This window comes from Ambystoma mexicanum, chromosome 1q (assembly GCF_040938575.1).
Source record: "Ambystoma mexicanum isolate Mex_15411 chromosome 1q, UKY_AmexF1_1, whole genome shotgun sequence".
Taxonomy (NCBI): domain Eukaryota; kingdom Metazoa; phylum Chordata; class Amphibia; order Caudata; family Ambystomatidae; genus Ambystoma; species Ambystoma mexicanum.
Genome location: NC_090922.1, coordinates 636350940 through 636378506, shown reverse-complemented (window position 1 = coordinate 636378506; position 27567 = coordinate 636350940). Strand labels below are relative to the sequence as shown.

Below are 27567 nucleotides of genomic sequence, written 5' to 3'. Positions count from 1 at the left end.
AGGGACCCATCAAACACAAGGGCCCAGCTGGAGGTGGCCCCAACCTCAGTACGGACCCGCTCGCCCAGCGCAAGTCACACTCTGGCCCATCGATAACTGTTGCACTACGCAGCTACGCAGCACCAACCCCAGTGGACCACAAAGTCGCCCGTGCCTCCCAACAGCAGGGACCCCACACAGTAATTGAAGTGCCGCTCGCACCCCAGCCTCGTCTGCCCCTAGCCAGACCTAGGCGGGCAATTCCTGCGGACTTCGTTGCTCGGGGCCTCCCCCCACAGCAGAATACTCACTGGTGCACCGTGGCAGGGCAGAGGGTTGGGCCACCACTCCTGGGGCGAGTGCACTCCTCTGACGAGGCCCCGGCTCACGACTTAAACAGGACACGGATAAGTGGCCCACCAACGGAGAACAGCGAAATACTTGGAGGTGCTCACCCTCCCGCCTCACCATTACGAGACTGCATTGAGACTCAGACCCCCCCGGACAAGACATCGGACACACTGAGTGAGACAGAGCGGAGCGGAGGGTAGAGCCCCTGGAGACAGGGCGTGTGCCTCCTCCTGCTCCTCCCGCCAAAAGAATTCCCGCTACCAGAATCATCACCCCGGTGCCCGCCAATATTGTCAACACACTAGGCCCGAGGAGACGGCCTCCGAACCCGAGGCGTGCACCTCCGCGCCTGCGAGGGCTCCATGAACACTCAGAGTAAGCTTGCCAAGTACGCCTATACTCCGCTGTCACAGGCCCATGACTCCACACCAACGATGTCAGTAGAGGCCTCCGAAACGGGGGCAGCCGCTACCAAAGGAGACATCGCCGCCCTTCTGACTGAAATTCGGAACATGGGTGCCAACCTCGGCGGTAAAATGGACAAGATGACCCAGAGGATAGACAACATCGAGGAGAGACTAGAGGGTGTCGAGAACAATCAAGCCTCAATCGACATCCTAGAGACCCAAATGGACCTAGGAATACGAAATATAGAGAAGAAAGAAGACGAGATCCGCCTAAAGATAGACGATTTAGAAAATAGAGAGAGAAGGAATAACCTACGGTTTTTTGGAATTCCGGAGAGAGAAGGGGAGACAGAAGAAGATCTCAAACAAACGATACATGATATTGTCAAAATCCTGACAGCGGATGAAGACATTGATGAACTCAAGACCGAAAGAATTCACAGAGCGGGTGGCACGAGATCGGTCCTCGCCAGATTCCACAGGTATCAGGACAGAACAAGGATACTGGCTAAAGCCAGATCTGGAGGCACCCTTACCCTTGGAGGGGGGCCCAGATTACTATCTACAGGACCTTTCATCACTGACACTGGCCCTACGCCGCCTCTGTGGTCCTCTCACGAGATGGCTAAAAGAACAAGGTACAAGATATAGATGGGGATATCCCTTCTCTCTCGCGTTTGAACACGGGACCAGGAAAATCATACTCCGCTCCGAGGAAGAGATCCGAGAATGCATCGCCGACCTCCTCGGACTGCCCTCGGGTGAGGGAACCCAGAATACCCCTGCACGCGACAGATCGGGATGGGAACTTCAGGGCCCGAGAAGGAAACTAGTAAAGGGATCCAGGAAGTACAGGCGACCCAATGACACACCGGATAGCAACAAATGACACTGCAAACCCAAGCTCTATGCTCCGGCGACCATTGTTTCCACGATACCCGCAGGGGACCTACCTACATCCTGGATCACGGCACCCCTGTATCTCTGATTTCATCATGTGACAAGTGAACTGCCTGAACCGCAAACGAGAACTGCTGAGGGACTTAGACGCCGGAAACCGCATGTATCACAATATATATTTGCCTACAGTTTAAATTGTTGGTATTCGAAATATTACTGTTAGTTACATAGTTTTTATGAGAGGGGGGGTGGGGGCTCAAAAATGCTATGTTGATGTTATTAGTTGACGGGGTCGTGTGGTTACGACCCCTGCTGGTGGTCCGACAGTAGACCGGCTGTTTACATCCAGTCCAACTCGGACGCCATCACAAATAGACACAAACCCTCATTGAAGAACCAAAGAGCAACGCAAGAGAACAGAGGGCAAGGGGTATGATGTTCAATACCCTACAGGGTTGGGGGTTGGGAGGGACACAGGGGATGGCACACCCTCAGGTAAAGCCTCAGTTAAGGAGAGGCAGCTACGACATCACTTCCATCAAGGCAATTTCCTACAATGGGCAGCGTAACATTGCAAATGCTTGCTACAAACCTGTCAATGTCCCGCAGAAATAACGAATCAAGTGACGGGCAGGGCATACTCAAAATAGGCACGCTGAATGTCAAGGGTCTCAACTCCCCCACCAAGAGATCGTTGGTAATGAGAGAGTTCAAGAGAGCCAAACTAAACGTACTATTCTTACAAGAAACCCGATACAGCAAGGGAGAAGAGAGGAAGGTTTTATATGCTAAACTGGGCCCTGAATACTGGGGATCTGGCCCACTGAAGAAGGCGGGAGTCGGCATATTAATCAACAAAAAGATCCGATTTGAACTCACAAAATCATGGATGGATGTCAGTGGTAGAGCGCTGGTCCTAGTGGGCAGGATACAAGGCACTGTCGTCACCCTGGCGGCGATATAAGCCCCCAACAGAGGACAAGATAGATTCCTGCAGAGGATAATCCCGAAAGTCATGAGCGAAGCAGAAGGCGACGTAATACTTGGTGGTGACCTGAACACGTGGATGGATCCGGAACAGGATAGACAGTCTGGACGCACCTCTATACTCCCCCCCCCCCCCCCCCCCAGCGAGCACCAGACGCCCACCGGTTGCAGATATGATGGCTGCCTACAATCTTACCGATGCATGGAGACATACCAATCCTAACCGAGCTGGCTTCACTTTCTTCTCAGCGCCACATGCAACCTTTTCCAGAATAGACTATATATATCTCACTGCAGATCTCATCACAGCAATGACAGAAGCCATTATAACCCCTGTCTCATGGTCAGACCATGATATGGTCACGGTCACCCTTGACCTAATAGCCCTCCCTCGCAGATGCTCCAAATGGCGCTGTAACGAGACCCTTTTTAAGGACCCAATTCTTCGGGATCAACTAGAGCAGGACATCACCCAATACTTTGAAATCAACAACACAGGGGAAACTTCTATGAACACAATTTGGGAGGCAGGCAAGGCGACCTGGAGAGGGCTTCTTATTAAAGAAGGAGCAGCGAAAAAAAGAGACAGTTGATAGGAAACAGGCTCCGAAAAGAGATTACCCAACTGGACTTCATGGCACAGTCAGCTCAACAGGATAGACTACAAAAGATTAAAGAGGCCAATGATAAGAGGGAGGAACTACGACAACTGGAGGCGGATAACATTGCACACAAGCTTCAATATCTGAAGCAGAAACACTATGAACACGGAGATAAGGCGGGCGCCTTATTAGCTGCAAGACTGCGAGGTCAACACCAAGAGCGGTGGGTGCCCACGATCCAAACAAAGAGAGCTCCCCACGAACCACTTCCCCCCCCAGCGTCCCGGAAGCCTTCGCCGACTTTTACGAAGAGTTATATACGTCCCGCGCTGCCTCGCATCCTGAAGCGATAAGTGAATATATGGACACAATTCCACTGCCCACTCTCCCATCTGATACTGCAGATACCTTGGAAGCCCCCATCACAGGAGAAGAAATTGAAGAGGCAATCAAAAGTCTCCCAACGGGAAAAGCCCTGGGAAATGACGGGTACACGGCAGGGTTCTATAAGACCTTCAAGGATGCCCTTCTCCCATTCATGGTTGACCTATTCAACAACATCCTCCAATCTGGTGTGGCACCCGAATCCTTCTCCGAAGCATTGATAACTGTCATCCCTAAGGAGGGTAAGGACCCGAAATTGTGTGCTTCCTACCGCCCAATATCCCTCCTGAATATCGATGCCAAAATTTATACGAGAGTCCTTACTGCAAGACTGGAGTCACACATGCCCGCAATAATCCACAATGACCAGGTGGGTTTCATCCTAGGCAGACATGGAGCGGACTCCACCCGGAAAACCTTGCACCTAATCCACGAGGCACGAACATCATCGAACAAACCGGCGTTACTCTCAATTGATGCCGAGAAAGCGTTCGACAGAGTTGAGTGGCATTTCCTAGAGGCCACATTAAAGAAGATAGGCCTAGGCCCCACACTCCGTCGAGGGATCAAAGCAATCTACACAGCCCCAAGAGCCTCGGTCATGGTGAATGCCCAGTTCTCCTGCTGGTTTCCCCTCATCAGGGGCATAAGACAGGGATGCCCCCTCTCGGCAATACTTTTTGCACTGTCCCTGGAACCCCTAGCCGTAATGCTGCGAGCAGACCCTGCAGTAGAAGGGATATGGGTGAACGGCAAAGAATATAAGTTAGCTTTGTATGCGGACGACATTCTACTCCATGTGTCAAACCCAACATCTTCCATTCCGCGAGCGATCCAGCTGATAGAAGAATACGGCACACTTGCAGGATTCAAGATCAACAAATCCAAATCCACTTTCTTCCCACTCCAACCCCGGAACATCAAATCGCCCTCGAGCACCTCGGGCTGATCATCGGAGGCCCAACACTGAGATACTTGGGGATCAATTTAACGCGACACCTCAATGACCTTTACGAAGCCAACTTCCCTTCACTTCTCGAAGCCCTCAAGATTGATCTTAAAAAATGGAAACCACTGACAATCTCCTGGATGGGGCGCTTAAACGCAATTAAAATGGTGACTCCCCCCACGGTTCCTAAACCCCTTCCAGGTCTTACCCATTACAATCCCAAAGCACTTCTTCAGACAAGTCAGAAAGGCCATACTAGACTTCCTCTGGAATGGAAAGAAACCCAGAATCCCCTATGATGTCTTAATATTACCAAAGGACTTAGGAGGAGTGGGTCTGCCGGACATAGAACGCTATTATCAAGCTACACAGCTCAGAATTCTAATCCCACACCTGCGAGATAGGAAGGACCTCCAATGGGTCCAACTGGACAACAACGTTTTAGCCAACGTAACTCTGGCAGAATGGCTATGGGTACCCAGATCGAAACTTACGAGAAAGCTGCATAACCACCCGATACTGGGCACAATGTGGAGCATATGGAAGAAGGGGAGAGCGATGTTGGGAGTCACCACGTGGCCTTCACCCCTGAGCCATCTCTGGTCCCCCGGGATCAGAGAAGAAATCCCGGAACATGCTAGATACCAATCGTGGTTTGATGCTGGCCTTGAGAGAGTCGGTCAGCTGTGGAGAAAAGGGAAATACATCTCAATAATGGATCTAGAAGAAGCCCTCCAAATCCACCCAATACCAGTCTTCCTGTACCTGCGATTGAAGGGCGCCTTATCCAGGAAAGAATGGAAGGCCACCACACAGAGAGAACTAACGCCTTTTGAGACGATCCTAGACACAACTACCTCCTCCAAAAGCCTCATAGCGCGAATGTACAGGGCCTTAATTACCAAAGACGACGCACCAAGCCACCTTCTCAAAGCAAGATGGGAACGAGACTTCGCCAGAGAGTTCGTCCAAAAAGCCTGGGGAAAAATTTGTGAGACGCCATCCAAAACATCAATTGCAGCCCAGTACAAATTGCACGCTATAAAACTGCTTCACAGATGGCAGTATGATCCATACAGACTGTCCAAGATGTTCCAGACCTCCAATCCAAGATGTTGGCGACAATGTGGCATGAATGCCGACTACTAGCACATGTGGTGGGCCTGCCCCAAAGTGCGCATTTACTGGCAGGAGGTGCTGGGATGGATCAAACAACTGGACGGCATAGAGAGGGAATTAACACCCCTCCTGATCCTCTTTGGCCTCGAGGAAGAAGACGACGACATGATCAGGGTAAAAGGTCTGATATCCACTCTGTTACTCGCGGCAAGAGCTGCTCTAGTGATAAAATGGAAAGCCCCACGCCTACCGGATAAGAAGGACTGGATACTAATAGCCACAAACATCTATACGATGGAAAAAATAACTGCAATATTACATGACAAAGCCGCAAGACAAGAGGAAGCCTGGTGCGATTTCACCGCACAGTATATCCCACGCTCAACCACAGATGACTCTACACAGCAAGGATCTTAACGATTAACTTGCGCCTCACTGGCGGAAAGCAGGACGACCCACTGCCTATAACCCTTGCCCGTCACAGTACGTATTGGAGATCTGTGACCTAAGGACGGTTGAAGAGGAACGCCATGCAGCCTACGTCGATTCAAAGTAGCAATGCCTTGAAAGGAGGGGACTTGAGAATCGGGAGGGGGAGGGGGGCAGGGCTTTCATTTTCTCTCCTCATTGGAATGATGAACGTTAATGTTGATACATTTTGTTAAGGTGGACTTGAACTCTGACGCGAGATAGCTCTCAGTGCGTAATATGTACCCATCTGTATGTTCAAATCCAATGTTAAAATTAATAAAACTTAAGTGGAAAAAAAAAAACTGTAGGGTGAAAAGTGGACGAAACACAATGCAAAGGAATCTAAAAATAAATACCCTGCTTTATAGGTTTAAAGCCTGTATCAATGTAGAGGTCCTTCCCTGCTAAGTAGACCTAGTGTCTCAGAAAAAGTCAAGGTCTGTTAGGCAACGTTTGCATCTCTGGACCACTACACACAACTCTGACTATAGGTATAGGAAACCCAACCTTTGGTATAAGCTTGTACTACACAGTTTTGGGTAGCGTGTTGAGCAGCTAGGCTTATCTCAAGAGGGGTCAATGTGAGCTGTAGAATCAGACCCTCCAGCTTATAGCAATTTTTCGATCCCGCAAAATGCTACGAAAAAGGGCTTTTTGCGCAAAATGCTGCAAAAACGACCGTTTTGCGCAAAAACTGCCGTTTTTGCAACAAAAAAAACCTGCAAAAACTACAATAAAAAATAAATCCTCAGGGTCCAAGATTCTCAAAACGTATCAATGAAAGAAATGAAATGCGCAAACACATCTCATCACTTGCGCCCAAAAAAAGAGCAGCCCAATCCACAAGGGACACTTGAATGGGCACATTTTATTTAATTATTTTATTAAAATGTGCCCATTCAGGCGTCCCTTGTTGATTTTATATGCGCGCCCATTCAGATCGCATTTTTCACCTCTGAGTAAATCAGGGGACGTTTCTGCCAAATTAAAAGCACATCCTAAATTTCCACGCAAGATGCACTTTTAAATGTGCAGAAATTGTAGGCAACCCTACGCGCACGGGAGCTGGTGGTGCTACTGCATGACAGGGGGCCTCATTACAAGTCTGGCGGTAGCTGTGCCGGTAAAAAGGGCACGGCTGGCACCAGAGTCATTTTGTTTCTGGCAGTCCTCTGGCCAGATGCTGGAAAAAGAAAATCCCCATCGAGTCCCATTGGACTCGATGGGAATGCGGAGGGCGGATGCACTGGCACTGTGTGCAACAGTGCTGGTGCATCCGTCAAGGTCTGCAAGCGGTTGCCATTCCGCCTGGCGGGCTGAAAGGCACCTGCTCGCAGAACTCGTAGTTTGCTGGTCCGGTAACAACGGTAGCAGCAAGTTTACCGGTACCGTTGTTTCCGGACCAGCAACCTCATAATGACCCCCAGGGTCTTTCTTGACCCGGTCATGCTTTTTTTTTTTAAGGTATATGAACTGCTTATAAGTCGCTTGCATTTCTGTTCCTCAGACAGGATAGAAATACGTTTTGTGGGTCGCATTTTACAGTGGACGCACTGGGAGCTTGCAGAACACTGTCGGGAGAGCGCTTCTATTCAAGGTACTACCCATTTTGACCTCCAAAATCGATTGAATGGTACAATTTGAAGCATTTCGCCAGTACCATTCGATCGATTTTTATAAATACTGAACATGTGGAGCGGGGTCTGCGGGGGTGTCACCCGCTCCTTATGTTCAGTATTTCGGCCTTGGGGGGTTGCAGGGGTGTCCCCCGCTTTCTCAAAATTGGAGGTGGGGGACTGAAAACAAAACAAAAAACTAAAAAGGGACTATGCGGCGTCGGATCCTTCCTGCGTTAGAGGGACTGATCGGACACTGCAGGGTTGGAGGGGAAGTGGCAGCGACCAAGCAGTTAACTAGGGGAGAGGGTGGGTTGGTGGTGAAAGGTACATTTTGGGTTGTTTGGCTGAAGCGCAATTCTATTTGCGGCAAAATTGAAAAACTGTTCTGCCAAGCCAGGGACATCCGGGATTCTTCCTATTAAATAAATACAAAAGATACATAGTAATGACACCATGACTCTTTTAGCCTTGCATTCTGCCTCTTTCCTACAATGTGGCAATCTAACACCCTCCAGATAAAAACAAAATGTCCCTCAAAAATGCTGCAATAAATAAAGGTTTGTGCAGCAAAATTTGCCATTTCAAGCCGCAAAATTTGCCATTTCATGCCGCAAAATCCTGGAAGGTCTGAGTAGTGGAGTTACACAGAGATTTACAGTTACAGGTCAAATGAACTCTTACACTCAAGGTTTCTTGGATAAACAATTATTAATTTATTTATCAGTCAGAATAAGCCTTCTTCAGAAGGGTGCAATATAATAGTAACACATAAAAACACTTCAAAACTGTACACTCAGTTTCTAAATCAGTAAAGACCCCTTTGGGATGGCCCACAGACACAACGTATACCCATAGGTGACTTCAATAACTACGGTGCTGGGGACATTAATATCTTACTGTTGGCATTTAGAATACTCTTAAAGTTGGTAAAAGGCAAAGGTTATTAGAACAACAAGAGACCACAAAAATTCGTAAGCAGGCAAGCACTTTTAGATGTTCCTAGAAGAGTCATGCAGTTCAATAGGCTAAGCCAAAGTCAATGGGCAAAAGTCTTGTATAGGATGAAGCACTTCTGGTAAGTAAATAGAAAAGTTTTTGCACAAGTTCTTAGGAGTCTTTAATGAAAAGAAGAATCAAAAGTAGGGCCACAAGCCGATTAGACTTGTGAGTTGCAGAAGTGACAAGTGCTCCATCTCAGACTTTTTACAGTACCTTAGAAATGAAGAAAAGATGCAGCTGATGACTTCTGTTCCTGTGCAGCTCTGCAGGTCTCACTGTTCCTGGGCCTCAGTCGTGGGGACAAGAGGGAGGACGTCGGCGGACTCTTGCAAATCACTGGGACAGTCAAAACTCGCAACCGGCAAACTTCACTTTCAGTGGCTGTTCAGTGTTTCAGCTCCTCGTGTCTACCGCAAATAGCAACACAGCGGTTCCTGGCTGTCGAGATGGACTTTCCTTTCTTCTGGGGCCCCACACTCTGTTGAGGGGGCTCAGGTTCGGTCAGTCCTGCTTCCTGGGAGTCCAGAGGATCTTCCAAAAGCTCTAGGCCAGTTGAAAAGCAACGCACACAATCTGGTGTTCCTCACATTGGCTATACGGTTTCCAGCAGCAACTCTGTGGAAATTCACCCAGGTCCGAGATGGATGTCCAGGTGGCTTACTTTGGAGTTGATTGGTCCCACCAACTCAAGGGGATATGTTGTCCATGCAGGGGCTTCTCTATCGATTCGAACTTGGCGTTTCGGCCCTGCAGCAGGGCTTCACCAGGCAGACCAAAGGTCCAGGTGTTGCAGCCGGCGTCCTCTTCAAGTTGTTCTTCGGTTCCTTCATCCACTGGTCGACTGCCTTCCAAGCCAAAAGACTCACCTTTTATTCAGTTCTCGCCCATTCATTCCAGCCTAGCTGTCTGTCACCCAGCAGGGTTGCTGTCCTTGCCGGACAGTCAGCCGGCCAATCACCACAGAGTGCATTTGGGTCTCCTAGGAGACTAGACACAGGGAGTTTCAGGCACCTCCCTCACTTACGACCACCACAGACACCCAGGAGCCAGAGGCGGGCTTCACTCATGAATCCCGCCAAAGGCAAAATGAACAGAGACCAAACCTGGTTTGGCGCGCGGAGTAAATCTCCAGAAGGACCTTTCCACAGAGAAATGGTGAAAAAAGAAGACCGGGGGCCATTTTGACAAAGAAGGCTCCCGTGGGTGCTTTACTGTAGCTGCAAACGCAGCCCACGTTAAAGGCACACCATGGTAGTTCAAACTAAACCACTGCCACCATCCAGTCAGTCAGTCAGTGCGAAAAGGGTAACAGAAAATATTTTACATGAGAAACTAGACAAAAGGGATATTAGGTAACCCCTCCAGCACTCTACTGTAAGATAGTGTGTGCTGGGTCTAGAAAGCTACAATGGTAAGTAAAGTCAATTTCACTTTACTGCTCTTGGAAACAGAAGTTTATCCAAGCAAAGGTATTTAAACCTTTGGGAAAGCTGACCGACTTCAAGGAGCTGTGTGACACAATGTAAAAGATGATACCCATGGAGTTTGTCAGACTCCACAACCAAAAGAAACGGTGTTCAAAATCACAATAAAATACATGAGAGAGTGGGAAAAAGAGTCATACTCTCTCCAGGTTAAAAAACGCAAATCCTCACAATCCAGCAAAGTTGCTGGGGTCTCTAAGGTGGAGGGAATTAGCAAATTTCTGAGAATTCTCCCTAACAGGGTCCAAGGTAAATACCTGTTGCAGGGGACAGGTACTGGCAAAGCCAATGGGTAAGAAAATGTTACAGGTGCAAAGCACTTTACAGGATATCAAGTCAAGTAAAGCAGATAAGTGGTACTACTCTCCCAAACCCACACGATGTGGGGATACCCTATGGGGGAACCGTGACCAGAATTCCACCCATCATAACCAGGCAAGGAAGAGTTTGGGAGTGAACTTTAAGCCCATACAATCCCCCCTTATTCCGAATTCCTGAGGGCCCACCACTTAAGGTCCTCCGAATCAGTGTGCGCACTTACTTCAATCATTGGTCCAGATGCATGGGCTCCAGGTGCAATTAGTTTTTGGCTTAAGGATTGGTTCCAGCTAGACAGCGGTTACATGTTACACTGTGACTGTTCCTGATGTCTTGAAGCTGAACGGCCCATGTATCACAGGGCAATGACCACCACAAGCCCCATGACATCAAGAGATCCTCCCCTCCCCCCACCCCCAAGACTGAGATGGGCAGCAGCGAAGATCACACCAAGAGAACACTAGGAAGGCCCCCTCTTCGTGTTGTGGTTCCAAGTTGCAACTCTGAACGGAAAGAAGCTCGTCAGCCCACAGGATGGTCCCAGGACACCTCCAAAGGATTTTGCAGTAGGATCTTAGTGCAGGGGTTCGGACTGGTGGTTTCAACCAACACCACAGACGAAAACACCAAAGAGTGTCTTCTGGAGATTAAAGCAGAGAGGAAGCGCTTTGTTGGGTTTTGTCTAGAGGCAATTCAAGTTGTCTTTAATAGCAGTGTTCAGGTCTTCAGTGGGCTGCTCCTCTTCATATGGGTCTTGCCTCCAAATGACAATCTGGAGAACAGCTGCAAACTAACTATAAGTCAAGCTGGGGCCGCCACAGCTCACCAATAGCAAGGATCTGCACCACTGAACCTGGCAAATGCTACCAAACAATGGACAGCCTCTTCCTCCACATCTGTGCAACAGACATTCCTTGGCTGGAATGTGGATAGGGATAAGCCAGTCTCAATCCTCAGATCCAACCAGGAGGCACACAACACCTCCTTGCAGGGAAATTCTAGGTTTTGATCGCAAAGGGCTACCATATGCACCATTTCCCAACCCGAGAATGCAGGAAGAAGGCCAAAAGGACAAACTAGCCAAAGGATATGGTGAAAAACGCTTGGCACAGCCATTTTAAGTAAATGGTACTCAAAATGGCATTATGCGGTAAAGCATACAAGTGCACACTGTAAAAACGAAAATTATCTGCTGTCGCAAGCCTGTGCTGGACACATCAAAAACATTTTTATTAAGTCACAAAGAAAAAGGAAAAGGGACAAAGTACCACTGCAGCACTTCACTATAAGGTGATGTGTCCTACGGTACAAACAACAAAAGAATCTTGCAAAGGATCACTGGTAACCAAAAGGACTGACCGGTGGCACAGCAAAAATAAGCAGAGCCAGGAGGGTAAAACAAAATGTCTTTAAATACTTCCAAAAGTCATGACAGGGTACAAGCCATAGCAGAAAGTTGACTCTCTGGCATCTGGCAATTCAAAAGTAAATCTACTTCTTTAAGATCACAGTTCAAAAAAGGAAAAATCGTCAATGTCACAATTACACATCAGTGCTGCAGACAATAATGTGGCCCTTTCTGCCCATGAAATTAAGGCGAGTTACATGATTTTGGGACCAACTTAGAGATTTGTGCTCCAAATAGATTTCTTTGAGCACCCTTTGTACTCATTTCTTTTGTCTTCATGCATTGTCATTGTTCCCTGTGATGAGGGTGTTAGGACAGCCTTTTCTTTTGTGAAACAATGCACTGTTCCAAGTCTTCAACTGAATGACATTTATATGAGTCAGAGGACTTCGAGCAAGACCATAATCATCTTTTGTGTCATCATTCGGTTTAGTGGTGACTCATGTCTTGGGGGAACGATTCCTTTTGATAACTATTTCGCCCAATATTTTACCCTATAAACCCTAACAAAGGGGACAATACTCGTCATTCTTATGGGCAGAATAAAGATCTCCGCCTAGCTCTAATAGCATGACTTTTTAAAAAATGTAATACAAAAATAACCCCGATTTGGTTCCAAACCCAGATAACATCTCTGAAACCCTGTGGTGGCGAAGGGAGAGGAGCGGGTGATCAAGCTGGAAACATGCAGCGAGACATGATGCTAGCATGGAGAGAGGAAAAACAGTTCTCAGCTGCAGGAAAAAGACTTCAGCCTCCCTCACCATTGAATAGCAGTACTGCTGAAATAGTACATAGGTGTCAGGACTGGCTAGTTTAATAACAGGAAGAGTAACAAGATTAACATTGTGCCTTTAGAGCTGGCTGGGTTAGTTGTGCTTTCAGAACTGGCTGGGTTAGTAACAGGAAGAGTTTGTTCATAGAATTAACATTGTGCTTGCCCAAGTCAAGATGGAGCGAAAGAAACTTAATCTGATTGGTTAAAGAAACAATGATATGTTTGGTTGCCTGATTGGTGGAGAGGACAATGGGTTTGATTCTTGGGAGATGAGCAAGATTCTAAACTGCCTTTCATCCAGAGAAATTCAGTGGCTGGTTGTATATTAGTTAAGGTCCTTAAGTAAGGCCTTTCCAGAGCTCAGAAAATCTACCAAAGAAGTAAGAATATCGTTTGCTGATCCAATTTGAACAAGAAGTCATCAGGTGGGATCGTTCTTTTAAAGATTTTGAGATTGTCACAGTGAACTTTCATTTTCTTTTATAAGAAAACTTAAAGAGTAAACAAGTTTCAAGTTCATTTGAGAAAAGAGACATTTACAGTTAAAGTTATTATAAGGAAATCAAGCTTGAAGATTGTGCGTAGGATTTGAAAGTTGATTAACTGCGTGTAATGTTCTTCAAGACTGTTTAATGTGTGCGCGAGCTCGCAAGTTGTTTTTTGCGTGTTCTTTTTAAAGCGCGTGTACATTTTTTACGTGAAAGACGTTTCCTGAGAAAGCGCGTGTGGTTTGCGATAGAGCGCGTGCCAAAAAGAATTGCGCGTGTGAATTTTAGCGCGTGTACATTTTTCACGTGAAAGACGTTTCCTGAGAAAGCGCGTGTGGTTTTGCGATAGAGCGCGTGCCAAAAAGAATTGCGCGTGTGAATTTTAGCGCGTGTACATTTTCTTACGCGAAATACGTCTCAAGAGAAAGCGCGTGTTGGGTTGCGATAGAGCGCGAGTCCATTTTTATCAGCGCGTGTTATTTTTATCGCGTTTACGTATTTTTTACGCGCGCAGGTTTTGTAAAATAATCGCGTGTGTATTTTACACGCGAAGACAATTCTTCACGTCTTCTGATTTCACGTGTTTATCGCACACGTTCCTTGTGTAAATGTGTAAATAAGGAAAACAATTCACACGCAGAAAGAAAGCAGTATTCCAGGAAGTTAAAGAATATAATTTAAAGTAATCTATGCAAATAGAACTCAATGTTTTCAGAGAAAGACTGCAATTTATGTAAGCATTGAAAACTACATAAGGTCAAAAGAACTTTGAAGTAAGAAGAATATCTAATTCTGAAAAGATGTTGCAAAGGCCATCACTTTAGGATTCTAAAGAGACTAGATTGGCTTGAACTATTTGCACAACACAAGATATATTTACAAGATATTCCATAAAGATTACTAACCTCTAAGTCTTTACTGAGGTTTAAGAGGTAAAGAGTTTAGAGTTTATTTAGCATAAGTTTAGAAAAGAAGTTTTCTTATTATATAAGTAACCAGGTGTATTTGTTTACCACAGATACCAGAGCCTACCAGACGGTTGAAGGGCAGCAGTGTCTCCGTTGTTATTTTCTCCAAATTCCCCTTTCCCTTTCTTGGGGTTTTCAGCTCAGCTTATATTTAAGGGTTGAGAGGTGAACTCCTGATGAGGGTCTGTGGGGCCAGCATCAGCTCCTGTGGAATTCAGTCAAGCCGGACCCTGACAGGATGAAATGCCCACGATAATATTTTCCACCTGAGCTGATATGGATCCCACAGAGGCACTAGCTAGTTCCATAAGGGACATGTTTTCAGAGTTAAGGGAGGAAATGAGGGCTGTGCGAAAAGAAAATCAGGAATTACAAGTCAAGTTTGAAGAGTTAAACTCCAAGGTTACCCGTAAGGGTGAAGAAATTTCTTTGGAGTCAAGAGATTCAGAGGATACTAGTAGAGAATTACCAGTGTTAATTAGAGAGGATTTGGGTGAAGGAACGAGTTCTCAAGAAAGACGCAGGGGAAGTTTGAATATACCTGTAGGTCCAGTCCCCTTAGCACCTCCAGAGCGTTTTGGGGGAGAGGCCAAGAAATGCCAGATTTTCCTTACACAGTGTGAACTTCATTTCCTTTGTCGACCTGAAGCTTTTAACACAGATGCTTCTAAAATAGCTTTTATGCTGTCTTACCTCACTGGTGAGGCGGCAACTTGGTCAGTATTATTGGTTGGTCAAGAGAATCCTATACTAAAGAACTTGTTAGCTTTCAAGTTAGAATTTAAAAAAAAGTTTGACAGACGCCAATTATCTCAAGAAGTAGATGGAGAACTATTAGAGTTAAAACAGGGAACCAAAGATTTAGTGTCTTACATCACACAGTTCAGATCTTTAGTATTAGAGAGCAATTGGCCAGAAGAGAAGCAATCCTCTTTATTTTATAGAGGTTTGAAGGAGGAATTGAAAGATGCCTTATCTACAATTGTTAATAGACCCACTTCATGTGAGGATTTAATTAATCTGGTCATACAAATTGACTATAGATTAGGGGAACGCAAGGCTGAGCGTAGAAGAGGAGGAGTTGAGCAACCCAGAGTTTTCCCTAGAGTTGATAGAGGAAGATTAGAATTTGTAAATAAAGAATTGAGAACTGGGAACGCAGAGAGAGTAAATAAAGTGAGAGGTCCTTTAACTAAGGAGAAGGATAGGCGAAGACAGAATAATTTATGTTTATATTGTGGGAAATCAGGACATTTTGTTGGAAATTGCCCTTGGTGTCCAAAACCTTCTGCATCTACTAACAGCTCCAGAAATCAGCAAGTGGCAAATACCATCCAAGCAGCAGTACCACATATTACATTGAATGTATCCTTGTATATTAAAGAGGAATTAAAGGGGAGTGGTCCAGTAGTAATAGATTCAGGAGCCACTGGTAACTTCATGGATTGGAATGTGGTTAAAGATATGAATGTGCCTTACATTGTAAAACATATACCAGAGTATGTGAGAGCGGTGGATGGGTCTCAACTGACATCAGGTTTAATTACACATGAAACAATCCCATTGGAAATGGAAATTGGAGGACACTGGGAGGAAATTGTGTTTGAATTAATTGACACTCCACAGTTGAAAATAATTTTGGGAATGCCTTGGTTGACGTATCATAACCCTCAGATTGATTGGGGAAGAAGAGTGGTGAAATTGGATTCTGCTTTTTGTGTTACAAATTTTTGTAAAGAAGCAATTCAGGAAAATGTTTCTAGTGATAATTGTTCAGAAGTAGTGGAAGGTTTGGTGAATTTGGGAACTATAGTACATTCTATAGGGGCTGTAATGGGAGAATTACCAAAGTGTTACCATGATTTCAATGATGTGTTTAGTGAAAAGGAAGCTAATGAATTACCTCCTCATAGAGAGTATGACTGTAAAATTGATTTAGAACCAGGGGCCCACATTCCTTGCAGTCGCATCTATGCCTTAACAGAAAAAGAGAATCAACATTTGAAGGATTACATCCAAGAAAATTTGAATAAGGGGTTCATCAGGCACTCTCAATCGCCAGCAGCTTCTCCACTATTTTTTGTTCCCAAAAAGGAAGGCACTTTACGAACATGCATAGATTATAGAGCATTAAACAAGATAACAATTAAAAACAGATATCCGCTGCCTTTAATATCAGTAATGTTAGACCAGATTCAAGGAGCCTCAGTATTTAGCAAACTAGATCTTCGTGGTGCATATCATTTGGTGCGAGTACGTCAAGGTGATGAATGGAAAACGGCATTTAGAACAAAATTTGGTCTTTTCGAATATCAAGTAATGCCATTCGGATTGTGTAACGCTCCCGCAGCCTTTCAATTTTTTATAAATGAGGTATTAAGAGATTTTATTGACATCTTTGTAGTAGTATACATAGATGACATTCTCATTTATTCTAAGGATCTAATGCAACATGAAGAACATGTAAAGAAAGTGTTACAACGACTAAGGGAGAATAAACTATTTGCTAAGTTAGAAAACAGCCAATTTCATACCAGAGAAGTGGAATTTTTAGGTTTTATGATTTCTCCCAAAGGTTTGGAAATGGATATGAAGAAAATTAAGGCAGTTGAACAGTGGCCAACTCCAACTTGTGTTAAAGATATCCAAAGCTTCCTGGGCTTTGCAAACTTTTACAGGAGATTCATTAAAAATTTCTCTCTAACTGTTGCTCCTATCACCAAATTATTGAAGAAAGGAATGAAATTTGAGTGGAAAGATGAAGCGGATCAAGCTTTCAAAACATTGAAGAACTGTTTTACATCTGGACCGATCTTATTACACCCAGATCCTTCACAACCATTTTTTGTGGAGGCAGATGCTTCTAATGTTGCAATTGGAGCAGTGCTTTCTCAAAGGCATCCTGAAACTGGACAGTTGCATCCTGTGGCCTATCTATCTAAGAAATTGCTTCCAGCAGAAGTGAACTACACAATTACAGACAGAGAACTCCTGGCAATCAAGAAAGCATTTCAGGAATGGAGACATTATCTGTTGGGAGCAAGATTCACAGTAACCGTTTTAACCGATCATCGAAATCTTCTGTTTTTGAAATCTGCTCGAACACCATCACCTCGACAACTTAGGTGGTCACTTTTCTTTTCAGAATACGATTTTGTGATAACATTCAAGCCTGGGCGGTTAAACGGTAAAGCGGATGCTTTATCACGACAAGGATCTTCGGGAGAAGTTGAAAATCAATTATTACCAGAACCAGTGATTGCAGAAGAAAAATGTATTCTAAGTGCTACAAAGGAAGAGAATCAGCTTCTTAAAAAGATTCTAAAGGAATTACCAGAAGATGAAATTCAATCTTGGTTAGCGGAGGATTCTGGAAGACATTTAATTGAAGGATTTCCATGTGTCCACTCTAAAATTTACCTTCCAAGCAAGGAACTGCAAAAGGAAATTATGCAAGAATGTCATGAATCCAAGTTGGTAGGTCACCCTGGAATTCGTAAGACTATTGAACTGGTTGAGAGAAAGTTTTGGTGGAAAGAAATGAAAAAAGATATTGAAAACTATGTGAAAACATGTGAAGTCTGTGCTCGAGTAAAGTCAGGAGGAGGAAAACCATCTGAGTTATTAAATCCATTACCAGTACCCCCTAGTCCTTGGTTTACAATCTCTATGGATTATATTGTAGATCCTCCCAAAGATCAAGGTTACACTACAGTATTAGTAGTTGTGGATTTACTAACGAAAGCTGGGCATTTCATTCCCATGAAAGGAGAGGCTTCTGCAAGGAATCTGGCAAAAAGTTTTTTGCAAGAAGTAGAACGATTACATGGTCTACCAACACAAATTGTATCAGATCGAGGGTCTCAGTTCATTTCTAAGTTTTGGCGAGCTTTCTGTACAGAGTTGGGAATTGAGGTAAAGCTTTCTTCAGGTTATCACCCACAGACCAACGGCCAAACAGAGCGAGTAAATCAAGAATTGGAAAAATATATTAGAGCTTTTTGGCAAGAAAGAGGAAGTTGGGGAGATCTTCTTTGGCTAGCAGAGTTTAGTTATAACAATTCTGTCAAGGATTCTACTAAGTATTCTCCATTTTTTAGCAACTATGGTTTCCACCCACGATTTTTGAAAGAAGTTTTGCCATCTGAGTATTCCAATCCAGAGGTTGAGCAGCGATTGACTTGTATTAGAGATGGTTTAGGGAAAGCTAAAGAAACCTTAGAAAAAAGTAAGCTAAGATTTAAGACATTTGCTGATAAGAAACGTCGTAAAGCACCACATTATCAGGTGGGTCAAAAAGTTTGGCTGTCCACAAAAAACCTACGTTTAAAGGGAAGAACTAAATTTAGTCCGAGATTTATTGGTCCATTTGAAATAGAAAGAATAATAAATCCCGTAGCAATCAAACTGAAATTACCCGCAAGTATCAAAAGTCACCCTACATTTCATGTCCGCTTAGTGAAACCTTGTGTGTCAGGAACTAGATTAGGAAAACCACCACCAGCAGTTTACACAGAGGAAAATGACGAAGAGTTTGAAGTTAAGAAAATCTTAGATTCCAGGATTGTTAGAGGTACCTTACAATATCTTATTGACTGGAAGGGATACGGTCCTGAGGAAAGATCTTGGGAGGATCAAGTAGATGTACATGCCCCTCAATTGATAAAACAGTTTCACAAGAGGTTCCCTGCTAAACCAGGCCCTGGGACAGGGCTTTGAAGAGGGGGGTACTGTCAGGACTGGCTAGTTTAATAACAGGAAGAGTAACAAGATTAACATTGTGCCTTTAGAGCTGGCTGGGTTAGTTGTGCTTTCAGAACTGGCTGGGTTAGTAACAGGAAGAGTTTGTTCATAGAATTAACATTGTGCTTGCCCAAGTCAAGATGGAGCGAAAGAAACTTAATCTGATTGGTTAAAGAAACAATGATATGTTTGGTTGCCTGATTGGTGGAGAGGACAATGGGTTTGATTCTTGGGAGATGAGCAAGATTCTAAACTGCCTTTCATCCAGAGAAATTCAGTGGCTGGTTGTATATTAGTTAAGGTCCTTAAGTAAGGCCTTTCCAGAGCTCAGAAAATCTACCAAAGAAGTAAGAATATCGTTTGCTGATCCAATTTGAACAAGAAGTCATCAGGTGGGATCGTTCTTTTAAAGATTTTGAGATTGTCACAGTGAACTTTCATTTTCTTTTATAAGAAAACTTAAAGAGTAAACAAGTTTCAAGTTCATTTGAGAAAAGAGACATTTACAGTTAAAGTTATTATAAGGAAATCAAGCTTGAAGATTGTGCGTAGGATTTGAAAGTTGATTAACTGCGTGTAATGTTCTTCAAGACTGTTTAATGTGTGCGCGAGCTCGCAAGTTGTTTTTTGCGTGTTCTTTTTAAAGCGCGTGTACATTTTTTATGTGAAAGACGTTTCCTGAGAAAGCGCGTGTGGTTTGCGATAGAGCGCGTGCCAAAAAGAATTGCGCGTGTGAATTTTAGCGCGTGTACATTTTTCACGTGAAAGACGTTTCCTGAGAAAGTGCGTGTGGTTTTGCGATAGAGCGCGTGTCCAAAAGAATTGCGCAAGTTAACTTTAGCGCGTGTACATTTTCTTACGCGAAATACGTCTCAAGAGAAAGCGCGTGTTGGGTTGCGATAGAGCGCGAGTCCATTTTTATCAGCGCGTGTTATTTTTATCGCGTTTACGTATTTTTTACGCGCGCGGGTTTTGTAAAATAATCGCGTGTGTATTTTACACGCGAAGACAATTCTTCACGTCTTCTGATTTCACGTGTTTATCGCACACGTTCCTTGTGTAAATGTGTAAATAAGGAAAACAATTCACACGCAGAAAGAAAGCAGTATTCCAGGAAGTTAAAGAATATAATTTAAAGTAATCTATGCAAATAGAACTCAATGTTTTCAGAGAAAGACTGCAACTTATGTAAGCATTGAAAACTACATAAGGTCAAAAGAACTTTGAAGTAAGAAGAATATCTAATTCTGAAAAGATGTTGCAAAGGCCATCACTTTAGGATTCTAAAGAGACTAGATTGGCTTGAACTATTTGCACAACACAAGATATATTTACAAGATATTCCATAAAGATTACTAACCTCTAAGTCTTTACTGAGGTTTAAGAGGTAAAGAGTTTAGAGTTTATTTAGCATAAGTTTAGAAAAGAAGTTTTCTTATTATATAAGTAACCAGGTGTATTTGTTTACCACAGATACCAGAGCCTACCAGACGGTTGAAGGGCAGCAGTGTCTCCGTTGTTATTTTCTCCAAATTCCCCTTTCCCTTTCTTGGGGTTTTCAGCTCACCTTATATTTAAGGGTTGAGAGGTGAACTCCTGGTGAGGGTCTGTGGGGCCAGCATCAGCTCCTGTGGAATTCAGTCAAGCCGGACCCTGACAATAGGTAGAACGGATAGCTCCCATGTAGAAGACCCGGGTTCAATTCCCCATTAAGGACTGTGTATATTTAATCTAAATTTATGAAACACAGACGCATGGGGACATTTTAAAAAAAACATTTCATGAAGCAAGAGGAACACGGTGAGCCTTACCAACCATCTACACAGGAGGAGCAAATCAGATAAACTGGAGCAGAGCCTTTATATAGGAGAGTTAATTGGAACTCCTAATTCACCCAACTGTTATTTGAACTAACCAATAGGGGATGAACTGGAAGTATGAGGTAAGTACTTGCACCAATGGTGAAGCCGGACAGTTCAGCCAATCAGTAGTCGGCTATGGGGAGAAAGGACTCAATAAAAGGAGAAACAATTCAGTTGCTAGTTGTCTCAGGTGGGGACTGGTTAAGGGAAAGCAATGGAGAAGAAGCCTAAAGCCGGAGAAGTAGGGCTGCCTTGTGCCTGGTAGCTGCTGTGCTGACGTGGAGAAGGAGCCTGGAGCAACACTGAGGGGGAGAAGAGGCCCACACCCCTCTGATCCAGGAGGCCAGAGGAGCTGGAAGAAAGGCAGCCGTGCTAGCCTGTGGAAGGGGCTAGTTCCGCAGTGAAGGGACTGTGGCCAGCCTGACTACTCCTGGAGGGTAGGAGGCAAAAAGGGTTGAGTCCAGTGCAAAGGAGTCACATGAGAGACTCATCCCTTACTCAGAGTGAAGCTAACCGAAGAGAGTGAAGATACCCTAAGAGAGGGTGTGAGAGTGGAACGAGAGTGAAGTGACCTCAAGAAAAGGACAGTGGAAGAAGCGTAAAGGGGAGAGCCCAGTTTGAAAGAGTTGTGTAAGAGACTCACACCTTTGATCAGCATGAAGATACCACAAGAGAAAGAGTGAGAGTGAAGATATTGCAAGAGAGGGGAACAAGAATCAAGAGGCCCCAAAAGAGGGGGAGAGAGGGAATATACCTTAGAATGGGGATGAAAGAGAAATATCCTGAGTGGAGAACGTGTGAAGCACTGGAGGGGAACAGAAACACTCTGGAGTGGGGAAAACAAGTGAAAACGGCACCCGAGGTGTCAGGAGTAAGAGACTGAAATACCTCAAGTAAGACTTTATTTTGAACGTTTCGGAACCTTTAGCCCCTACAGTGGCACTTGAATAACTTTGTATCCAGGGGAGACAGCCTGAAACAAAAACAGCAGTGAAGCATCTTTTAGTTGTTAAACACTTGGGAGTTGCGTTAGTTGCTATACATGTGATGGGCTAGTATAGAATTTTGATTTGGGACTTTGTTTTGAATTATCCTGACAAGCATATCTTTTCCTTGAATATTGGAGTTTTAGAATGGGCAACTTAGCATTTCTGGTTAATTTTCAATGTTTTAGTTTGTTATTTTCGTTGAAGCTGGCCAAGGTCAGACTAATTGTAAGCAAAGCTAGTAAACCGCCTTGAATATGATGTCCCAGAGTCTGAGGCCTACTTCTGGTTTGCCACACCCCACATACACTCTTGGTGGAAGTTCAACACTGCTATTTCACGAGTGGGCCAAGACATATTGGAAAAAGGCCAGCATGAATTCAGGAAAGGTAAGACAAAGGTTTGACGAACAGAATCAGTTCTCCAGATGCAAGGCTAAAGATGGGTGTGGATAAAGAAAAACAGCGGGGACAGCATGAGGCGAGCACCATGGCCACATGGAGCTTATTTGGAGTGTTCAAAATAAATTCTGTATCCATTATTGCATAAGGGGACATCGCTACATGATTAAAGAAGGATCCATTAAAAACCGCTATATAAAAATATAAAATAAACGTACCTGGCGAAGATAAAGCTTGAGCACATTGCTGATATCATGAGCATAGAGTTCAGAGAGCTCAACCAAATCATTTCCATTTTCAAAGGCTTGACAAAGCTTTTCAACTCTTGATTTGGCTCCATTTACCCGATATATGCCCTTCAATTAAAAGTGAGCAGTGGAAACAATAACAGCACTGTTAAATAACTTGTCGGGCCACTAGTATTAACACAATAAATAGCTGTTAAAATGAAAGAAATTTAGCAACAATTGTACAAAAATAAAATACCTTTACGCTCAATGCTCTGCTCTCGATTTCATAAGTACACTTCTTGATTATGGCAGGAATGCCATCTGGGGCATTTCGAGCAGCCTGTGCAAACTCCACACCAAACAAATGTAGTCTTCCATGAAGTTTTTTGTGCCCACACTGAATTGCTAGAGTTTCCAAGCACTTCTTGTGACAGGCAAGGGAGCACTACAATATGAGACAGAATACAAAAGTGCATTTTAAAAAGACAATTAGAGGCTACATGGAAAGTAGTGTGTGCCAAAGTAAAATACAAAATTGTAAATGTGTTTCACATTGAACATTTTCTTAATACTAATCAAGCACTTACAAATGCATTATGGTGGGCACTGGGAAATATAATTTCAACATTATATAACAGCAAAAGTGAAGGGGGCACTTGAATGTGATGGGAACACAAAGCCCTACTGTTTCTACATTGTCTGCTTTCACAATAAGGAACCGTCTATGCAAGTGTATTTTTTGCACTGGTTGATATGCAGAATAGAATTGTCATGTACTTCATGACTCAAGTCCTGAATCAGGCCAAGTTAAACCTTTTTTTTTAACCTATTAGGACAAACGAGATCTATACACGAGAGTACCTGGTGTAACATTATCTTACAAATGCAGTAATTACTGCACATTCAAATGAGTGATTTACTAAAAGAGGTCAGAGGGCGTGAGGAGGATCAGCATAAAAAAGTTGGAATACCACCCCTCTATAGTTCCATTTCTAGTTTAGACCAGTCCCCCGCCAATACCGATAACTTTGTGGGTGAACCTGGGTATTTAGCATTTTTGGGGGCAACCCGATTGGCTGGCCACCAAAGCCTTTCAGTGCCTCTCTTTGTGAATGGAAGACTGGCTATCCCATTAGTGAATCGGTTTCCATACAGTAGACTCTATCTCAGTTCTGCTGGTGTTGTGCTAGAGTTTGGTTGAGCTCTGCATTTTCACTTACCTGCTGGAGGATTTTTCACCAACAAACTGCTGCTACAATTTTGGGAAGAAGTTTGACCATACTCGGGTTTTACTTTTTGGCTACTGAACGTCCTTTCTGGTCTGTCCATGTCCTCTCCCAGTTACCTATTGTGAGCTGGACTGGGACTTCATTGTAGACATCTCTTAGCCACTTTACCAGAATACCCGCCTTGGTTGTGCACCTTACGAAGCTGCAGCTGTCCAGGAGGATACTGGAACACCAATACCCTATCTCTCCAGATCGTTAGGTCTGTTCTGTGTCATCTCCACCATTGTCTGTCATAGGACTGTTTTCTGCTGGTTGGCTGCCCCTCTTTGTCTACCGGAACAGGACTAGTCGGGTTCTCCCGCCCTGTTATCAAAGCTGTTTTCAGTCCTCGTGGTGGGTCTCACTCCAAAAAGGCCAAATCTTTTGGCCCTTCTGGGCCGTTGTTGGTCTGGGGTTCAAGTCCCTAGGTGACTGTTTCCAGTAAAAAGCCCTGAAAAATAACATCTTTTACTCACAAGATTGTTTCACTGTTCCTGAGCAAACTTTCCGGGAGCCACCACTAAGAATACTTAACACCTCTGGGCCCTCGGCTAGTGGGTTATTCAAGATCCTTACCCTGAGGGGTCATCATGGTTCATGGCTCAGTGCTTCTATAGGTTCCCATCTAACATTTTGCAATTCACTTACATTGGTCAAATCCTGTTTGGCTTCTTTTCTACCTACGGCTGTCTGGTCTCGAAACCTAGCACTGGAGCTCTTCAAGCTGTTCTGCTCTGGTGTACCTTAGGGCTGGTTGCTGTTTCTCTGCACCCAACCATCCTTTTTCCCCATACCCGTGGCTGTGCCTACAGACTGTCCTGTTGATTCCCATGGGGAACATTTTAAAATATCTGGAACGCTCCTAAAGTGGCATTGAAGGTACTTGGCTTCCTATGGATATTTGTTATGGGTCCCCCTTGGATCCATGGAGTTTTAGGCCACACACTAGTTTTTTTATCAAGTGTCACTGATTGTATCTTGCGGGGGAGGAGGGGAGAGCAAACAGCATGCACAATTCGATCCAGTCCATACTTATTGCAAGTGGTGACTGGCCATGGCCGAAGGCCAGTCAGGCCACAGTCTTGTAATGTGGGATATTTTCAGTGTGTGTAGCTTAAAACCATATGAAATGATTAACTAAGTAGTACGGATGGGAGGAGATACACCATAACAAAAACCTTGAAATTTACTTATAAAACTTTAGTTGAAGTAAAGGTTATGGTTTAATGCAACAAGACCTTTTTTATTCATAAAGTGTTGGAAGTCACGACACCTTAACTCAAGGCCAATCTGTGGCACAGCCCATGAGGACACTGGTGCCATCCATTGATATAACATCACACAGGATATCACTGGAAACTATGCGTGAGAGTAAAATGTTCCCTTTCTCTATATCAAGATCTGGGACAAACATATGCTACAGGTATATGTGCAGTGCATGGTAAAGGATGCAATACATCCAGGGAGCTGGTGTGGGGTCAAGTGCCACCAGGCCAAGTGGCTAGGTTAGGTGCCTGAGAAGGGCGGCCATGGCTAGTGATGCATGGGCCCGCTAAGTGTGCAAAGTGGGTTAGGTGCCAAGTCGAATTATGTCTGAAGGGGGCGGAGGGGCACTTCCGACATCACTTAGGATATCATGGAAACTACCCAGAGTAACACAAAAATGTGTGTCTTCTAGTTTCCAGTGATGAGATAGATGATGCAATAAGTGATAACATACATGTCAGATGTGAGGTCATCAGTGGGCCCATTGGCTGCACAACAGGGGCTCAGAGTTAAGGTGATGACCTAGCGTCCAACACTTCCTGAAAGCAAAGGTTTATTTGCATTAAAACATGACCTTAAGATCCCTTTCAACGAAAATGTTTTCTCTGACTTATATATGTCAGCATTCCTACTGATGCGAGTGAAACTAATGGGCTCCACACACAAAAAAAAAAAATAATAAGGTTCGCTCAACTGCTGACCGATAATATTGCTACATTCACAACCTCATCACCCAAAACCGTCTCAAACTAAAAAAAAGAAGGCAACCGATGAAGTTGCCACGAATGGTGGAGCCAGGTTAAACAGAAGCCATACCTCCTCTCCAATGCAACCATAAAATCACCTTCACAGCAGCTTATGGATGTGGGGAAAGTTCACACAAGAAGCACAGACAATCGATGGTCACAAAATGTTTTTACAGGATGAGCGGTAATCCTATCACTACCACCAAAATGAGAGTTGACCATCTCCCAGTGGAGCCCAGTTGTCCGTAGCAGCAGTCTTCTCAGTCTTTAGCGCTGAGGAACAGCTGCAGTAATATCCCTCTCATCCAAAAATTAGGTAGGGTGCTGCCCCAACTCTACCAATTGCAAGGACCATCCCCATTCAAACATGGGCCGCCTCAAACATCACATATGCCCAGCGACACATATGCAATGCCATGGATGTTGATTGGGACGAGCCAATTGCAACCCCCATTTCTACCAGGCCAGATACACAAAGCACTTTGCCCGGGAATACAAGTTGAATCCCTCAATAGTGAATGGCTCATATGGCTTTCCTGAAACTGAGAAGGCAGAAAGAAAGCCAAAGAACATGATGGCCAATGGACAGGGATGAAATCACACGACAGCTATTTTGAGTATATGACACTCAAAAAGGAACTAAGCAGTAATGTGTTATTAGGAAATTCCTTTTTGAGGTCTTTACCCGGGCCTCGGAAATTTGAGCAGTTTCTTTTTTATTTGTAATGTTCTTATTTAAAGTGGTGTTCTTTTCTTTTTTCCTTTTGATTTTGTTATTTCTGCATTTAAGGTTTTAATGTAAACCAATTGATGCTAAATAATAACTAAATAAATAAATAAATAAAATTAAGCAGTAACAAAAAGATGGTGCAGTAGCGCACCCCAAAAATAGGTAAAACTAAGGGAAAAAAAAGGTTAGAAAACAGGAAAAAAGGATACGCAGTACACCTACAACACTTCACTGTAAGGGAATGTAGGCTAAGTTAAAAAAAAAAAAAAAACAAGAAATCATGACAGGGGCCTAGTCCTCTGCACTGTAACTTTATGGTCTAACCAGTGCCCCCAAAATAAAGAAGTCAAGCAAAAATGCTTTAAATACCTCCAAAGTCAGGTTAGTGTTCAAGACATAGCCAAATTCCTCAGGATTCTACATAATATCAACGTAAGGAAAGTTGCAAAAAGAAAAACGTTTAACATCTGTCCAATTATATTTACATAAACGTTGTCCAAAAGGACTACAAAACCAAGTGAAGAACCCACCACTGAATAGGATTGTTCTGAGGGGTTCTTTGAGGAGCAGCTTGGGTGGGAAATTCATTTTTTTTCTGTATGGGCAACATCAGCCACAAAGTATCTGGGAGCTAGTTTAGCAGAATAAAGACTTCAGGCAGCGTGTAGGGGCCCCAGATAATAAGTGAGGCTGAAGAAAGGATGTCAAAGCCAAAAAAGGTCTCATGGATGCCTGAGATTGGAGTTTGCATTATGGGGACCCTATTCAGGGATCACCTGCAGTGGTTGTAACGAAATCCAACAGGACACACACAAGTCATCTCCACACTGGAAGGATGGGTCCAGGAATTGGCTGCACAGTTCAATTGTTGAGTAAAAAGGTCTAGCAGCAGCCACACCAGCATGTCTGAAGGATGCAGGTTTCCAATGCCAGGCTCACGCAGCACAACCAAGTCCTGCAAGGTGAATGGGCGCAAAAACAGATCCAATTGGTCCCGCTGTATCATGGGTGAGGAGGGCTGTATAAGGTTCCTCCTGACTGCAGGAGAAGAGTTTCATAATTGGGTTACATTCAGTTGAGATGCTGGCACAAAGCTTATGTGGTCTTCCTTGGGAAAACCCTTG

General features: G+C 44.2%; 1 protein-coding gene across 10 annotated transcripts in view; it reads right to left on the bottom strand.

The window, feature by feature from the left end:
* The window catches only part of ARHGAP29 (Rho GTPase activating protein 29), a 527305-nt gene that overhangs the window by 79251 nt on the left and 420487 nt on the right, over positions 1–27567 (bottom strand). For all 10 annotated transcript variants that reach the window (XM_069641212.1, XM_069641216.1, XM_069641217.1 and 7 more), the window contains 2 exons: positions 22690–22878; positions 22422–22559 (listed from right to left, as the gene is read on the bottom strand). In XM_069641212.1, coding sequence (XP_069497313.1) covers positions 22422–22559; positions 22690–22878 — 327 coding nt within the window. The remainder of the gene's footprint in view (positions 1–22421; positions 22560–22689; positions 22879–27567) is intronic.